Below are 15,019 nucleotides of genomic sequence, written 5' to 3'. Positions count from 1 at the left end.
CATCCTGAGGGTTCACGGGATCCCCACGAGGTTGCTGGATATCATGTCCGGCCTGTACACTGGTACTGTGAGTGCTGTGCAGAGTGGCGGCAGGACCTCTGCGGTTTTCCCAGTTGATTTTGGGGTTCATCAGGGATATGTTCTTGCTCCTACTCTGTTCAATGCTTGTATAGACTGGGTGTTGGGCAAGGTCGTGGGGTCCAGTGGCTGTGGGGCATCTGCTGCTGAGGAAAGATTTACGGATCTTGATTTTGCTGACGATGCTGTGATCTTCGCAGAGTCGATGGAGGCTCTGATCAGGCTGCCTGAGAGACTGAGTGAGGAGTCTTGAGTGTCTGGGCTTGCGAGTGTCCTGGATAAAAACCAAGATCCAGGTCTTTAATGACCTCTTGGGCACAGCAATCAGCAGTGTGTCTGTTTGCGGAGAGAGTGTCGACCTTGTCGAGAGGTTTACTTACCTTGGAAGTGACATTCATGTCTCTGGTGACTCTTCTTATGAAGTCAGTAGATAGATTGGGAGAGCATGGCGGGGTCATGAGGTCGCTGGAAAGGGGTGTGTGACGCTCCCAATATCTGTGCCAAAGGACAAAGGTCCAAGTCTTTAGAGTCCTGGTGCTTCCTGTCTTGCTATATGGATGCGAGACATGGATGCTATCCAGTGACCTGAGACTAAGACTGTACTCCTTTGGTACTGTGTCTCTCTGGAAAATCCTTGGGTACTGTTGGTTTGACTTTGTGTCGAATGAGCGGTTGCTTATGGAGTCCTGAATAAGGCACATTACCTGGATTGTGAGGGAGCATCAGTTACGGCACTATGGCCATTTGGCGTGTTTCCCCGAGGGTGATCCAGCTCGTAAGATCATCATTGTTGGGGACCCGAGTGGCTGGACCAGGCCAAGGGGTCGCCCACGTAACACCTAGCTGCAGCAGATAGAGGGTCATTTCCGGAAGGTGGGACTGGACCGTGTGTCTGCCTGGGGGGTTGCAAACCGGGATCCCGAGTTGTTTCATCATGTAGTGGGTGTGGCAACGAACCAGTGCATGCTCCCCAACTTGACTTGACTTACCTACAGTAGAATGATTTTTGCATGCCTGGTTATATTTTAATCCTTACTTTGTGCTTTCTTTTTTTTTGGTCTTACTAAAAACAATTGTTGAGTATGAGTATATAGTACTCTACTATAGTTTGTACAGTATTGTATAAGCTTATTAATGTGTGTTGGAAACTAAGCAGCAATAAAAATATGGCAATAGTTATTCTAAATGATGTAAAACCATTTATAATGTATATTTTTACATTTTTTCATATAATTCAATTTTTATCAATTGTTATATGAGTTTCTTTTAGAATAGGAGGTACTGAATTGGACTGAATACTTGTGTAAAGGACTATTCTGAGAGCTTAAACAATTAACTCCTCCATTTTTTAAGCAAATTTACACTAGTAAAACCCTAAGTCTATTGATATAACATTATCCTTTTAATCCAATTTAGGGTCATGGGAAGCTACGGCCAATTCTGGGAGCACTTAATAGAAAGCAGGAACTATTTTTGAACTTTGTGCTGGTCTACTGCAGTATAGGGTAAGTAGTGATTTGTGGTATGTTAATATACTTTCATTTAAAGATGCTTGATGTGCATAGAAGTCATACGGAAAATTAATATTTATGTATTAGACAAATATATTCTATTATTTGGTATTGTATTATTGTATATGTTCTCTGTGTAGAATTGTTTTGTAGTTTAGTATGCTTATAATATCATAAAATGCTGAATAATATACGAAAGTGCTCTGCAATACAGTTGTCAAAGTCTAGTAAGAGATACATTTTGTATGAAGCAGAATACTTGTCAAACCAAAAATGTGGATAATATAAATACTTCAGAAAGAGGGAAATAGTGCCTCCCCCCCAAAAAAAAGCTGAATCCATAGAGCAATTTGAAAAATATACAAAAACAGCAAGCTGTAGTATTTATTGATGAAATATGCATGCAACAAAATCTCTTATCCACCTTAGAGTGGACACTATTATACTTAAAACAACATTTCTGACAAATACAGATATTCACAAGATGTTTAAACTGGCAAATAATGAATGTGATGCCCTGTGTCAGTAGTTCATGTCATTCTCCCTTGTTGAGGCAACTTGTATTTCAAACACAGAGGATGGAATGGAGTGGGAAAGGCAGACAAGCAAGACTTTTAAATCAGAAGAGTGGCAATTTATTAAAAACGAGAATTTATAGTACTTGACATGTACAAACAATGCATTCAAGAATAAATATCAATAAATATCTTTAAAATTGTGCCTTTAATTGCAGTGTTTATCAATAATGTATTTTTATATATATATATATATATATATATATAGTGAGGTTTAGGAACCCCCCCCCCCCCATTGGATGGCACTGCTTGCCTGCTGCATCTATGAAGGACTGCTTCTCCTTTGCAGAGGCAATCACAGGTTTGCGTCACAGCAGCAGAGTGCCGCAGAAACAACTATCAGCCGATTGAGATCGTGCTATACGCTCCTGTTGCCAATGGGTGATGCAAGGGACATTATAAATGCAGGGAACAGTATAACTTGGCCACAACTATGCCCATTTGCTGTGTCTTTGTATAGCAGAGTGGTAGCTCTCACTGCATTAAATAACCCTGCTTTTCCTGTTTCAAGTTGAATAAAACTGGTTTTGCTAAAGTACTGTGACACAGCCTTGTGTGCAAGACAGTGACTCACGCATCACAATATATATATATATATACTGTATATATAGTCAGAAACTCAACAAAAGCCACAGAAAGGTTTGGATCAGCCACCCATGTATTATTTTCTGGTTGCAAAATAGGATGAATTAATGTACTGATATGTACAGATTGAAGTCCAGATCAGAACTGACTAGAGATGATCAAAATGGCGGTTTTAAAGGTGTTGTGGGGAACAAAAATCTGTACATTTTGATATTTTAATCAAGACACAACAACTGATGAACCAACTTCAGTACACATCAAAGCATGTCCTCTTTCCAGTTGTACCTCACTTTTAAAACAGCTATTCCAACAAAGAAAGGAAGACATGCTGGTGCCTAAGGCTATTGATTAGTTTATAACCTGGGCATCTCAGACAACAAGTAGCTAAATTATTTTACAGCCTGGGAAAGGAAGCAGTATTGAGCAACATCAAAAAAGTTTTACTGTTTGGGAAAATGGACAGTGAATTCATTCATCATATTGACAGCCAGCCAATCAGAATATCTAACAATCACATCTTACAAAACCCCCTGGTAGAATTTTATAATAAACCAGTAACGGCGCACTGCACGATAAAGTGCAGTAAATACACTTGACTTATAGTTTTCATACTTTTTCTCAGTACGTTTAGCATTCGTTTACTCAGAGGTTGATGTGCTTGCTGCTTCCTGAGCAGCTCTTCTTTTCTCCACCCTAGTGGCCCGCTTCTTCTTTTCTTTTGTTGGCATCTTTTTGCATTAAAACTGATTAAGTCATTGTTTGTGTTGCAATTACTTAGTATGTTTTCCTTAATTTTTCACTTAAGCTGGCACTTAAGTCTTCAATCTGCCTCAAGAATGATTTAAGATATGAAGAGATAGGGGAAGTAACAGCGAAGGTGGTAGGGATGAGAACAGCACCTGTACTCATGTGCTGCACTGCCGCCCTGCTGGCCACTGCCAAGAGTTGATTCTACAATAAAATAAAATAAAAATAAAAAGAGGAAAAACCTTGGAGGTCAATTATCACCCCGAAAGCAGATAGATGACGTCACATAGTATATGTGTACCAAATGTCAGGTCTATAGGTCAAACGGTTTGCGAGCAACAGGTGATTTAAAATCCTGGACAGACAAATGAACAGCCACGGTAGCATATTATATATAAAGATATGCCTTGTCTAAAGAGTGACAGAGGAGGGGAGGAAGAAGAAGGGACAAAGATGTCAGGAGAAGAGAACAGAGTGACGTCAGAAGAGGGCGCCGGCAATGTGCGGCCATTTCCATCTGATCGTCAAAAAAGCATCTCATGAAAATCTGAGTGCTAGATCACAAGCCACCTGCGACATTCATTCTTGTCATCTTTACTTTTTCGTAAGCTTTTTCTAAAGACTGTACTTTTCTATTAGTCCTATTGTTCTTTGTTCCAATGGTATTATTATTTCTGTAATAAATACCATGCTGCTTTTAACTTTCTATGCTTTGTCTTAATGTCTAGAGTGATTGAAGTCATAAGGTAGATTTCTTTGAGCACCTGGTGCAGCCGGAGATTTGCCATTACGTCTGTGCTATGAGGTTTATTAAGGGCTGAGGGTGAGAGCTCCACCCAAAATTAGGTAACAGTACATAAAGTAAGGCACTCTTGGCTGATAAATGGCCTGTAGTCATGGATGCTGAGCCTTTGTATGTTTTAAATGTATTCTTGGAGACCAAAAGTAATATTTAGGTCTGAGATATCTTTAAAACATCATATGTTGTTTATGCCGATAAGCAAGTCTCTTGAAGTGCTGAGGGAGTGACAGGCTGTGTTATTCCTAAGGCACTTGTGTGGTTTAAATTGCTAGTGATTAACCAACTGTGTGTTTGTCATTCATAGGGCACTGTTGAGTTTCCATGTGTATGCATATAGCTATGAATGAGTGTGTTAATCTTAAGGTGCAACACTAGATCAACCCGGTAACGAATCTGATGAGTACACTTACCTCTAGGAAAATGTATTATTAATGTATTATTATTGAAGGGTAAGTAGAGGGAAATATCACGATAATACAAAAAGCAAGCAGTGGAAATGATGTCATCAATGGGGCCAGATCCGGAAGTGGTGTCATCAGTGCCAGGACCTGAAGTGACATCATTAATGGAGGCGGAACCGTAAGTGGTGTCATCAGGGCCAGGACCAGAAGTGACATTATCAATGGGGGTGGGACCAGAAAGTGACATCATCAGGGCCAGGTGGAATTTCCTGTAACTGGTCTGCAAAGAAGTGAGACAAAGAGTCAGTGTTCTCCATCATCCGCCTGGTCTGGTGTGGAATTACTCTCATTCGGGCTCTTTAGCTGCCTCCCATGCGCACGTGTGTGACAAAATATATTTATATATATCTCTCTATTGTATAAAAAAATCCTTCAACTAATGTGACTTTTTGGAGGCAAGACTTTTTGGAAGAGAGATTTTATCAAGTCCCGCGCAACAAAACTTTTGCCTTAAGATTTTTTCAAGTCACGCTTTCCTCTCAAACATTTTCAAACAAGACCATAGTCCTCTAGCACAGAGAAACGAGGAAGTCAAACGAATTAATGCCAAAAATGACGATTTGTTACACAGTAGATTGGTTAAATGCGTCCAAAAATGTTGATCGGTTACACAGCAAATTTGTTAACTGCGTATCAATAGACTATGTTGAAACAGTTGGTGGTGATCATGCGGAAGATGAAAACAACAACTTACAATATCCCGAAGAATATCTAGAACTGTTAACAACATCCGGTCTTCCAATGCACAAATTACTGGAGAAAGAAGAATGTATCCAAGAAAGGTAATGTAGTACATCTTCCGCAGCTAACATTAGACAACAAAGGAGATCTTGATATGCCATTTGTATTTAAACATTAGAATAGCTTTTGCAAAGACAATTGACAAATCTCAGAGCCAAACATTCGAAAAAGATGTTTTATTTAATATAGAGAAAGAAACGAAATTCAATCACGAGCAGTTATATGTTGCGTTGATGCATATGTAACAATTCCCATGAAAATAAAAATCTGTTTAAATTGTACATTCGCATTCCCATATGTGAGTGGCAGAACTGCAAAGAGGCTAGTGCATAGCACAGGCCCGGGGGTTGGCGAGCAAAGTGAGCAGGCGGCAAAGCCCTCTAGTATATACAGTACAACCTCAATTATCCGGTTTAATGACCGGCGCCCATCATCTGGATAATCAAAAATCACAGATAATTGAAAATAATTATAAAAATTTGCAAATGCTAGAATAGGTGCTGTACAGTGAAATTCTTACCTTTCTTGTGTTGTTTGTGAAGTTTTCTTGACAAAATCAGACAAGAGACGCTGCTTTGTGTTCTTGCAGCGCTTCAGTTTTATTGACATGCGGCGCTTGTGAAGTGTTAGGATGTCACTAAAACTTGAATCCGCTTCCTGCTCAAGAAAGTCTAGCAATGTTTCGGCACAATTTAGCGCTTCTGCAATCGAAACTTTCTTTTCTGAAGGTTCGTCTTCAACTGCGTCATTGTCACTTTCTTCCGGCAATTCCGCACTTGACTTTGCTTCTGCCGCAAGGGCGTCATCGTCTTTCACTTGATATCCAGGCTGATCATTATCAGAGAGTAGCCATTCTTTGATGTTTTCTCTGTTGACGTCTTCAAATCCATTTACATTTTGAATTTCCTCCAAAAGCGATGCCGCTGTTATTTCTTGGCTTTCACTGTCATTGACGTTTTCAACACTATTACATCAGGGAACAATTTTCGCCATGACTTTCAAAAGGTTAAGTTCGGCATGTCATCCCAACTCTCTGAACATGAGAAAATTGCATCCTTAATTGTCCATTTCTTGTAAAACTCACAGAAATCTCCGTCTTCTTCCAAGACTGAACGGAGTAAAGATTTCCTGTAACGACGCTTGAATGCTTCTAAGACGCCCTGGTCCATAGGTTGCTTAAGCGACGTCACGTTTGGAGGAAGATATGCGACGAAAATCTGGTCATCGCTTGTTTTCAGGACATTTTCGCTAGGATGGGAAGGTGCGTTGTCCAACAGTAACACAGCTCTTTGTGGCAAATTTTTGGAGCGTAGATGGTCTCGAACAGCAGGAACAAAATGTTTAAAAAACCAATCTTTAAAAATCTCTCTGTTCATCCATGCTTTGGTCTGATTGTAGTAAAGGACAGGAAAATTGCGCATTTGTGTTCCCTTAAATGATCGTGGATTCTTAGACTTTCCAATGCATACGAGTTTCAATTTGTGCGAACCACTAGCGTTAGCGCATGCTAGCACTGTTATTCGTTCCTTACTGGACTTGTGACCTGGAGCAGACTTTTCTTCTTTTGATACGAGCATTTTTGACGGCAAAGCCTTCCAGTACAAACCAGACTCGTCAGCATTATAAAGTTGGTCAGGTGAAAGATCATGAGCCTCGACAAGACGTTTAAATTCCGTTACGTATAGTGCTGCAGCGTCAGAATCACCACTTAGTTTCTCACCTTGGATATCCAACTGTCTAATTCCGTGGCGAGATTTGAAACATTGCAGCCATCCGTGAGACGCAGCAAATGGTTCAGGAATCTTCATCTCACAGTGAAACCATTTCGCTTTTTCGAGCAGCAATGGCCCGGATACAGGACATCCCTCGGCGCGTTTTTGCTTGAACCATTCAAACACAGCTCTATCCAGATCGTCAAATTTTGAACCCTTTGTTGTCTTGCGCGCACTCGTCCAATTAAATGCATCGGATGAAGTTACAAACTTGTAGAGTTCATCTTTCTTCCGAACAATATCACGCACTGTTTGATTTCCTATGTTAAATTCTGATGAAAGCTTAGCAATTGATTCCCCCTTTTCAGCACGTTCAACAATTTGCAGTTTCGTAGCAATTGACAAAACAACTCTTTTTCTTTTTGCTCCTGCACTGGACCCCGACATTTCGGCACAAACTTACGCAAAACCGATTTCTAACCTCGAGGTGTGGACGCCAACTAAATGAACCTGGAACAAGGCGTCGCCTACACGGACCGTGCGACCCATACAAAACTTATTGACGAATGGCAGTCGTCTGAATTTGGAAAAAGGGGAGGGAGAGTGTTCGGAACGAGTCCTCTGCATCGGATTAAGTCTAATGGTTTTTCATAGCAGGGGATCGTCTGGCTGGTGCACAGATGCTATACTGTACTTTAAGTCCTTTTAGAATAATTCTCAGAAACCCATCGACAAAGAAATCTTAAGCTGTGACACACATAGTGTACATTCCTGTAGTCGGAATTCCTGGCGGCGAAATCTTGGCAGTCTTGTGATGTCTCACACTTTTTTTTCTAGGCGATCCCGGATAACCAAATGCATGGTTAATTGAAGACCGGATAATCGAGGTTCCACTGTATGTACTGTATATACTGTATAATACAAAGTTTACTCAGTCATCAAAAAAAAACCCCACTATTTTCTGTTTAGCTAAAAGCTGAAATTTGGCAGGGTGATACATCTAAGCAAGTAGTTATTGATTAAGAAAGGATATTTTGATATTTCAGTATTTAAGGGTTAAAAATCCACAATAGAAAACTTAATACCCCGCAATCTCAAAAATGCCTTGACGTATTTAATTGAAATCTGGTGACATTGTAGAAAAAAAGAAAACTAGCAGATGTGTTTTTTCTATTTATTGATATTTGTCATTAATAATGCAGTGGTGAGTGGAACATTCTTGTGTACTGTGTCTCTGCATTGCCGACAGCAATCTCACTGAGAAATGGGGTATGCTGCTTTATGCAAATGAATGTTGTGTGCAGAAATGGAGAGAGAGGAGTAAAGTTTAGCAAAGCTCAAAGGAGACATGCTTAGCAAACATGCTATGCACTATTGACAGGTGCTGTGACTGTGAACATAGTCAGTTATATTGAACTGACCCAGTAATGTACACATCCCTATTTTATTTGCAACCTTGTGGCAAATGGTGATACAGGGACTACAATTCCCATCAACCAGTTTGTTGCTCCAGACAATTTGATTTGAATTTGACCCTATTCTGAGAAATTTATTATCAAACCCAGTGTATACAGTGTTGCCAAAACCTTATGTAGCAATCTTCCTTTCTTTCCTTCTATGCTTCAAAACTCTCACATTCCTGTTTTTAGTAAGTTTCACTATTGCAAACTCTCTCATTAAATAAAACATAGGTTTGACATAATCTACAGAGTGAGATTCTGGCAGGGGGACAGTGGAGATGTGATACACTTGGCCAAGCATGCATGTCCGTTACTGTATACAGCATATTTGAGATGAGATTTTTAGCAGTATTTAGCTTTGCATGAATCAACTTTAAATCATTTTTCATGATTGCCGCTTTTGGTGATGTTCTGTACTACAAAATCCTGCTACAGTCTCTTCCACACAAACACCAACAACTGTAAATGCTTTCTGGAGTGTATTCTGTATGTAGTTCACTGTATTATTCTTTTCACCTGTTCTTTTCCATACAATGCTTAAAATGTTCAATGCATGTGCTATGTAAATTAAAGCTACTATTTTTACAGGATGTACTACAGGGTAAAGTTATTTTTATACCCCAAATTCCCATTATTTTACCTGTTTGAATTCAAACGAATACAATCTCCTGTGAAACTGTGCTTTTCAATGACCATCAAGAAAAACCAAGGTCAGTCACTAGGAAAAGCAGAAACTGGAATACGGCACAAATGTTTTACTTTAGGGCAAGTGCATGTAGCATGTTCAAGAGTAAGTCCATCCATCCATCCATTTTCCAACCCGCTGAATCCGAACACAGGGTCACGGGGGTCTGCTGGAGCCAATCCCAGCCAACACAGGGCACAAGGCAGGAAACAATCCTGGGCAGGGTGCCAACCCACCACAGGACACACACAAACACACCCACACACCAAGCACACACTAGGGCCAATTTAGAATCGCCAATCCACCTAACCTGCATGTCTTTGGACTGTGGGAGGAAACCGGAGCGCCCGGAGGAAACCCACGCAGACACGGGGAGAACATGCAAACTCCACACAGGGAGGACCCGGGAAGCGAACCCAGGTCCCCAGATCACCCAACTGCGAGGCAGCAGCGCTACCCACTGCGCCACCGTGCCGCCCTCAAGAGTAAGTCGCTCTAGTGAACTAATAATAATCAAACAACCCTGCAAATATTGTATAAAGAGAAGTACTTGGTTAGTTACAAAGTAATTTGGATATATCTGAATAGCTGCCACTATAACTGAGGCCCATTTTCTTAAAAAATTTCCTGTGCAAAGCCAGGTAACATAGCTAGTAAATAAATACATTTAAAATTCCTCTAATCCTCTCAAGGTATTCCTAATTGATTTTCTTTGTTCTAGACATCATCCCGGACACCTTGTAGTGTAGGGTGACACATCTCGGTCTGCCTCCTCTTCTAGTACATGCAGACTTCAACTGCCGTCTCATGTTTCATCCATAATTTTCCATAAAACAGCCTGCATTTACTGAAACGTTATCTCAACATTGTGCACAAAGTGCAACTCAATGCCTACTATGTGTCCTGCTGTTACTATACATCAGCTGGTGGCGTATCACATCTCTGAGTAACTTATTGTTTTTCATGTTACTTGCTGCTCAACGGATATTTAATCACTGGGGATGCTGCATCATTAAGATTAATATATAGATAAATACAGGGAAATGTAAGTTCCAGTAGCTAAGAATTATACCAAGTTAGATACAAACATTAAAGTAAACATTATACAAATAACATTAAGGAAATACAGGCTGTCAAGTGCAATGACAGTACACTGGAATTGGAATCTTACAGTCCAATACAGATAATATGGATAGTGCATACAATAATGCCTGTACAGTAGGAATTGTGCAAATAATACTAACACCTGCGACAGGTGGCACATAATATTAAAGTTACAGATAATAAAGTGACATGGTTTATGCTAATTGGATAACATGTTTAAAGTGACACATTATGAAAAAGGTTACACTATACAGTAATGACCAAGTAATATTAGAAGAACTGCATAGTTAATGTATCTTATGAGGTAGTCCCCACAAGAGCAGAGAAGAATCATCAAGCCCAGAACTCAATGACCCTCCGTCCCCATTGGGAAGAGTTAAAGAGTCTAATAGCTCTGGGGAACAAAAGACCTTTTGTATCTCTCCATATCTGTGAAAGCAGCCTACCACTAAACAAACTCCTCTGCTTAACTGTGGTGGTATATGGTGTGATGATGCTAATTGTCCATAAGAGACAGCAGCTTGCATAGTGTTCTCCTGTCTGCCATTGTCAATAAAGGATCCATTTCCATGCCAACCACAGATACTGCTCACCTGATCAGCTTGTCAGTGCAACCGTAAACAACAACTGCAACGGTGTGAGAAAACTCCCTGGGCATGTAGTATGGATGGACACCCACCGCTAACAGTTCAATGTCCTGACAGAAGATTGTTTCCTTAACTGTTACATGCCCTGGGTTACACCCTCCAAATGCACATGTATTTCTTTTTCGCTGTACTCGCATCAATTTTTTCCTTAAATGTGTGTCAGCATCTTTAAGTAGCACAAGCAAAGAAAGCCAATTGTTTATTTTCGCATTTACATGCATCATTGGGTTTGCTGTGTCTTTCACCTTCCTTCCAGCACTGTGCTCTTCACTTGCACTTCCTCTGTCCACAATCCTTTCCTCATATCATAATGATCCTGGCTTTCTATTTCATATTCAGAGTTGAGAGAAAACATTGTGATTACAATTTAAGTGAATTTATAGTTATGATTCAGTTACTTCAGTTAGGTAAAAAAAATAACAGTTTTTTCAGATTTGTCATATTATTTTTAACATAGTGAGATTATGTAATTATAAGTGTGACACATTTTCAGTGATCATTTTCTTGTTGTCTCCTGTAGAGTCAGTAATATTCATTTAGGCAACAATGTAACATTAGTCAGTAATGTTGATAAAGACTGAAGGAAATGATTTGTTGAAGTGAGGAGAAAATGTTAATGTGGCTAAATATGAGTTGGGGGAGAGGGAAAGTGACCCCCACCTGGGTACCACAATCATGTTTTCGGACTAATTAAGGAAGGATATTGTTGAATCCACAAACGTACGTGTATTCACATTACTGAAATCAATGGTAGCTGTATGGCAAAAAACAAGAAAAACAGTGCTAGAGTTAAAATGGTTGGTAAGGTATTGGTAGTTCTAATATTCTTTAGTGTAGTCTTTTGTTTAATGAAACATCTTTGCATTAAAATAGTATATTTCTGGTAATTTAATTTTTTATATTCTTGTGAGGCAGGTATTTGAGCATAAAATAGAAAATGATCTATAAGTATAGGTGGGGGTTAATTGATTGGGCAAAGTTTTGTTATTTACCAAAAGTAATAATCATAGTAATAATAATAAGGCCAGATTTAGCTGCCCACAGGGTGATTTAATTAATGGAGCTTCCTAACATAGAGTTGATCTCACTTTTAACAATACAAATTTTAGTGCTTGAGCACCCAAGTGTTTCATGCAGCGCAGTTGTTCCCACTCACTTGTTTTTGACTCGTGGACACTCGATTATTTCATGTGTAGATTGGTCCTTCTTGTTGATTTTAGTTTGCGTACACTAAATCGTTTCATTGACTGGGAGAATTAGATGAAAATGAAAAGGCCCCTTGTAATCCGGGGCCCCTGGCCCCATGCCCAGAACCCCCTGATAGTAGTTCCACCCCGTCCTAAGTACTTTCAAAAAAAGTACTTTTAAATTATTTTACAAAGAGTCTCTATTTTCAAGGTTAGGTGAGAAGTTACTGCTTCCCCACACCACTAAAGAAGTTGATGTCTCCACATGACAAAAACTGAAACATGTGATTTGGCATTACAACATTGGCATAACATCCATATGTAAAATGAGATTGTCAATTAAGCCAAAACAAAGTCTAGAACAACTGGAGAAAATGACCATTGTAATAGATTAATAGCTCTTTTATTTGTTTTAAGTGTGAGTAGTGAACAGCCATTGTTTAAAAAGTTGAAAATGTGACACATGCTTCAGTACTCCTAGCCATGTACTGTATTGTTCTGAAAGGAACAAAGTCTTGCACTCTTTGCTAGTACAGTTTCTTTGATTATTGTACAAAGTAGACTATGAAAATGAGATATAAACAGAAGAATCATATTAAGGAAACAAGATGACAACATCCTTATTGAAAATGCTAGTTACCCAGTGAGTACTAGCTGGTTCATTTCAGAACGTTCAGTTAAATAAGCATTTTTCCAATATGATGCTTCATTAACTTATTGTGCACAAGATTTAACTTTTGTTTTATTTTGTTTGCCAATACACCTAAAATACACCTGCATCACAACAGTTTCATTCACAGATGCTGTTTGTAACAGTGTAATTTATTTCAAAACACTTTTATTTGCTAGTTGTTCTCTTATCTCTGTGATTGCAAAAGTCTAAGTTTTATTTAAAATACACTGAGGTCTCATATTCTATGTGTATTTCACAATTTGTTAACATGTTTTGTTAGGTTGTTTTTGTGTTATCTCTATAATAAAATATAATACATATTATATTGTAAATAATGAGTAGCCTTTTATTTTAATTAGCCATTGCAATCACTTATAAAACATTTCTAAGTAGTTTATTTTTCTTTGCTTATCCATCCATCCATCCATTTTCCAACCCGCTGAATCCGAACAGGGTCACGGGGGTCTGCTGGAGCCAATCCCAGCCAACACAGGGCACAAGGCAGGAAACAATCCTGGGCAGGGTGCCAACCCACCGCAGTTTCTTTGCTTATCTGTACTTAATTCAATTAAAAATGGGACATGATTATATCTTGGTAGCATCTCTGAACAAAGCAGGAAGCAGCCCTTGTTAAGGCACCAGTTAATCACAGGCCACACTCATGCATTCACCCACAATCATTTGAAAACGAACAGATCGGGTGTAAATTTATGTTACTTGTAAAAGTTAGCTTTTTTCACTTTTATTCTCTCAGTCACGTTCACGCTCTCCCTAACTAACAGCGCCAGCATAAATTTACACCCGATCTGACGGTGTTCGTTTTCAAATAATATTGCATTAGTGCGACAATGTTTTCTGATTGGTACTATTCAGGTCATAGAATGATTTCTTTAAAATGTCACATATATTTGTCTCTTTCTGTTTTTCCCGGTGCTGTGCTGACATCATGCACCAGAAGCTGCGAGCTTATTCAGTGCGAGCAGGAGCACGCAGGTGGCCGGTTGCTTGTGCTATAACAAGCTTGACCTGGTGGCAATCAACGCACATGTACTGTGCAAGGCATTTATGGGGTCCACTGAGAAAAGAGCGTTCATGGCTCACCTTGCAGAGGAACATTCTTTCCTCTGCATGTCCTGGAGTCCTGTGCAGACTGGCCAAGATCGGGGGGGAAAAAAAAAACGCGGCCACTGATTACAAGCGCAAGAAGGGTACGCAAATTAATATGAATAATGTTGCATCCGTGCCATAATCCATCCATCCATCCATTTTCCAACCCGCTGAATTTTGGGTGGGGGGTGGGTAGAGGAATAGTAGGCTGCTTGCTGCTTGTCTTGATCGGCACATATACAAGACAAAAGACGCTGACAGAGAGGTGCGAAGGGATTTAAGTTGGGCCGGATTTACAAGTTTTTTTCGTAGGCTTTGGTAGTTCTAGTGTTAAAGTGGGGCAGATTAAAGTTGTTAGTTGACCTATCCTACATGTCTTTTTAATGTGGCAGGAAAGCCAGAATTCCTAGATAAAATCTCTGAGCATAAAGAGTAGGGTGTATCATGGTGTCCAGGCTAAATTGCCCACCACAGCCTAGTCATTCTGTCCACCTAATCATCCCCTGTCTCTAATTGGCTATGTCTCTCACCACTTCACCATCTAACAGCTAATTTGTGGTGAACATACTGGTGCAAAAATGGCTGATGTCACATCATCCAGGTAGATGCTACACATTAGTGGTGGTTGGAGTGAAGTGCTTTGAGTAGTGAGAAGAGTGCTATATAAATGTAAAGAATTATTATTATTTGCTTCATGGAAATAATGGTGATGAATGCTAAAGTTAAGATGGGGTAAAAAAAAGGTTGAACTTTTAGGATGTGTAGTTCATATTAATGATCTGTCTGTCCGGGAGCTTGATTATGGGAATGTATGTACACAGTTTTGCAATTGTCAAGTTCATTTTGAAACTAATGGGTTGTTCTACTAAGCAAATTAAATCTATTGACTCTTGAGCAGATTAGAAGGTGTGGGGATCTAATCCAGGTCTTTAGAATTTGCAAAA

At 39.5% G+C, this 15,019-nt stretch overlaps 2 protein-coding genes across 5 annotated transcripts in view; one reads left to right on the top strand and one right to left on the bottom strand.

Annotated features, from left to right (window-relative positions):
- Positions 1-15,019, top strand: part of atg10 (ATG10 autophagy related 10 homolog (S. cerevisiae)) — a 334,095-nt gene that overhangs the window by 19,026 nt on the left and 300,050 nt on the right. For all 4 annotated transcript variants that reach the window (XM_028804708.2, XM_028804709.2, XM_028804706.2 and 1 more), the window contains exon 2: positions 1,495-1,583. The gene's annotated coding sequence lies outside the window, so the exon portion shown is untranslated. The remainder of the gene's footprint in view (positions 1-1,494; positions 1,584-15,019) is intronic.
- LOC114655046 (jerky protein homolog-like) lies at positions 5,931-7,659 on the bottom strand. The gene is made up of 3 exons (XM_028805956.1): positions 6,581-7,659; positions 6,021-6,464; positions 5,931-5,934 (listed from the first exon to the last, which is right to left on the bottom strand). Exons 1-3 carry the CDS (start codon positions 7,657-7,659, stop codon positions 5,931-5,933), a joined length of 1,527 nt encoding a protein of 508 aa, XP_028661789.1.

The sequence above is a fragment of the Erpetoichthys calabaricus genome, chromosome 7, assembly GCF_900747795.2.
Source record: "Erpetoichthys calabaricus chromosome 7, fErpCal1.3, whole genome shotgun sequence".
NCBI lineage: Eukaryota > Metazoa > Chordata > Cladistia > Polypteriformes > Polypteridae > Erpetoichthys > Erpetoichthys calabaricus.
The sequence above is the reverse complement of the archived record's forward strand: the minus strand, read 5'-3'. Positions and strand labels throughout refer to the sequence as shown.

Excerpts from the sequence above, each read along its gene's own strand:
- LOC114655046 (XM_028805956.1), bottom strand. The coding sequence starts at position 7,659 with ATGTCGGGGTCCAGTGCAGGAGCAAAAAGAAAAAGAGTTGTTTTGTCA. Across the intron at positions 6,465-6,580 it reads GAAGACGGAGATTTCTGTGA|TGTTGAAAACGTCAATGACA; the intron begins GTTTTACAAGAA and ends CTGATGTAATAG.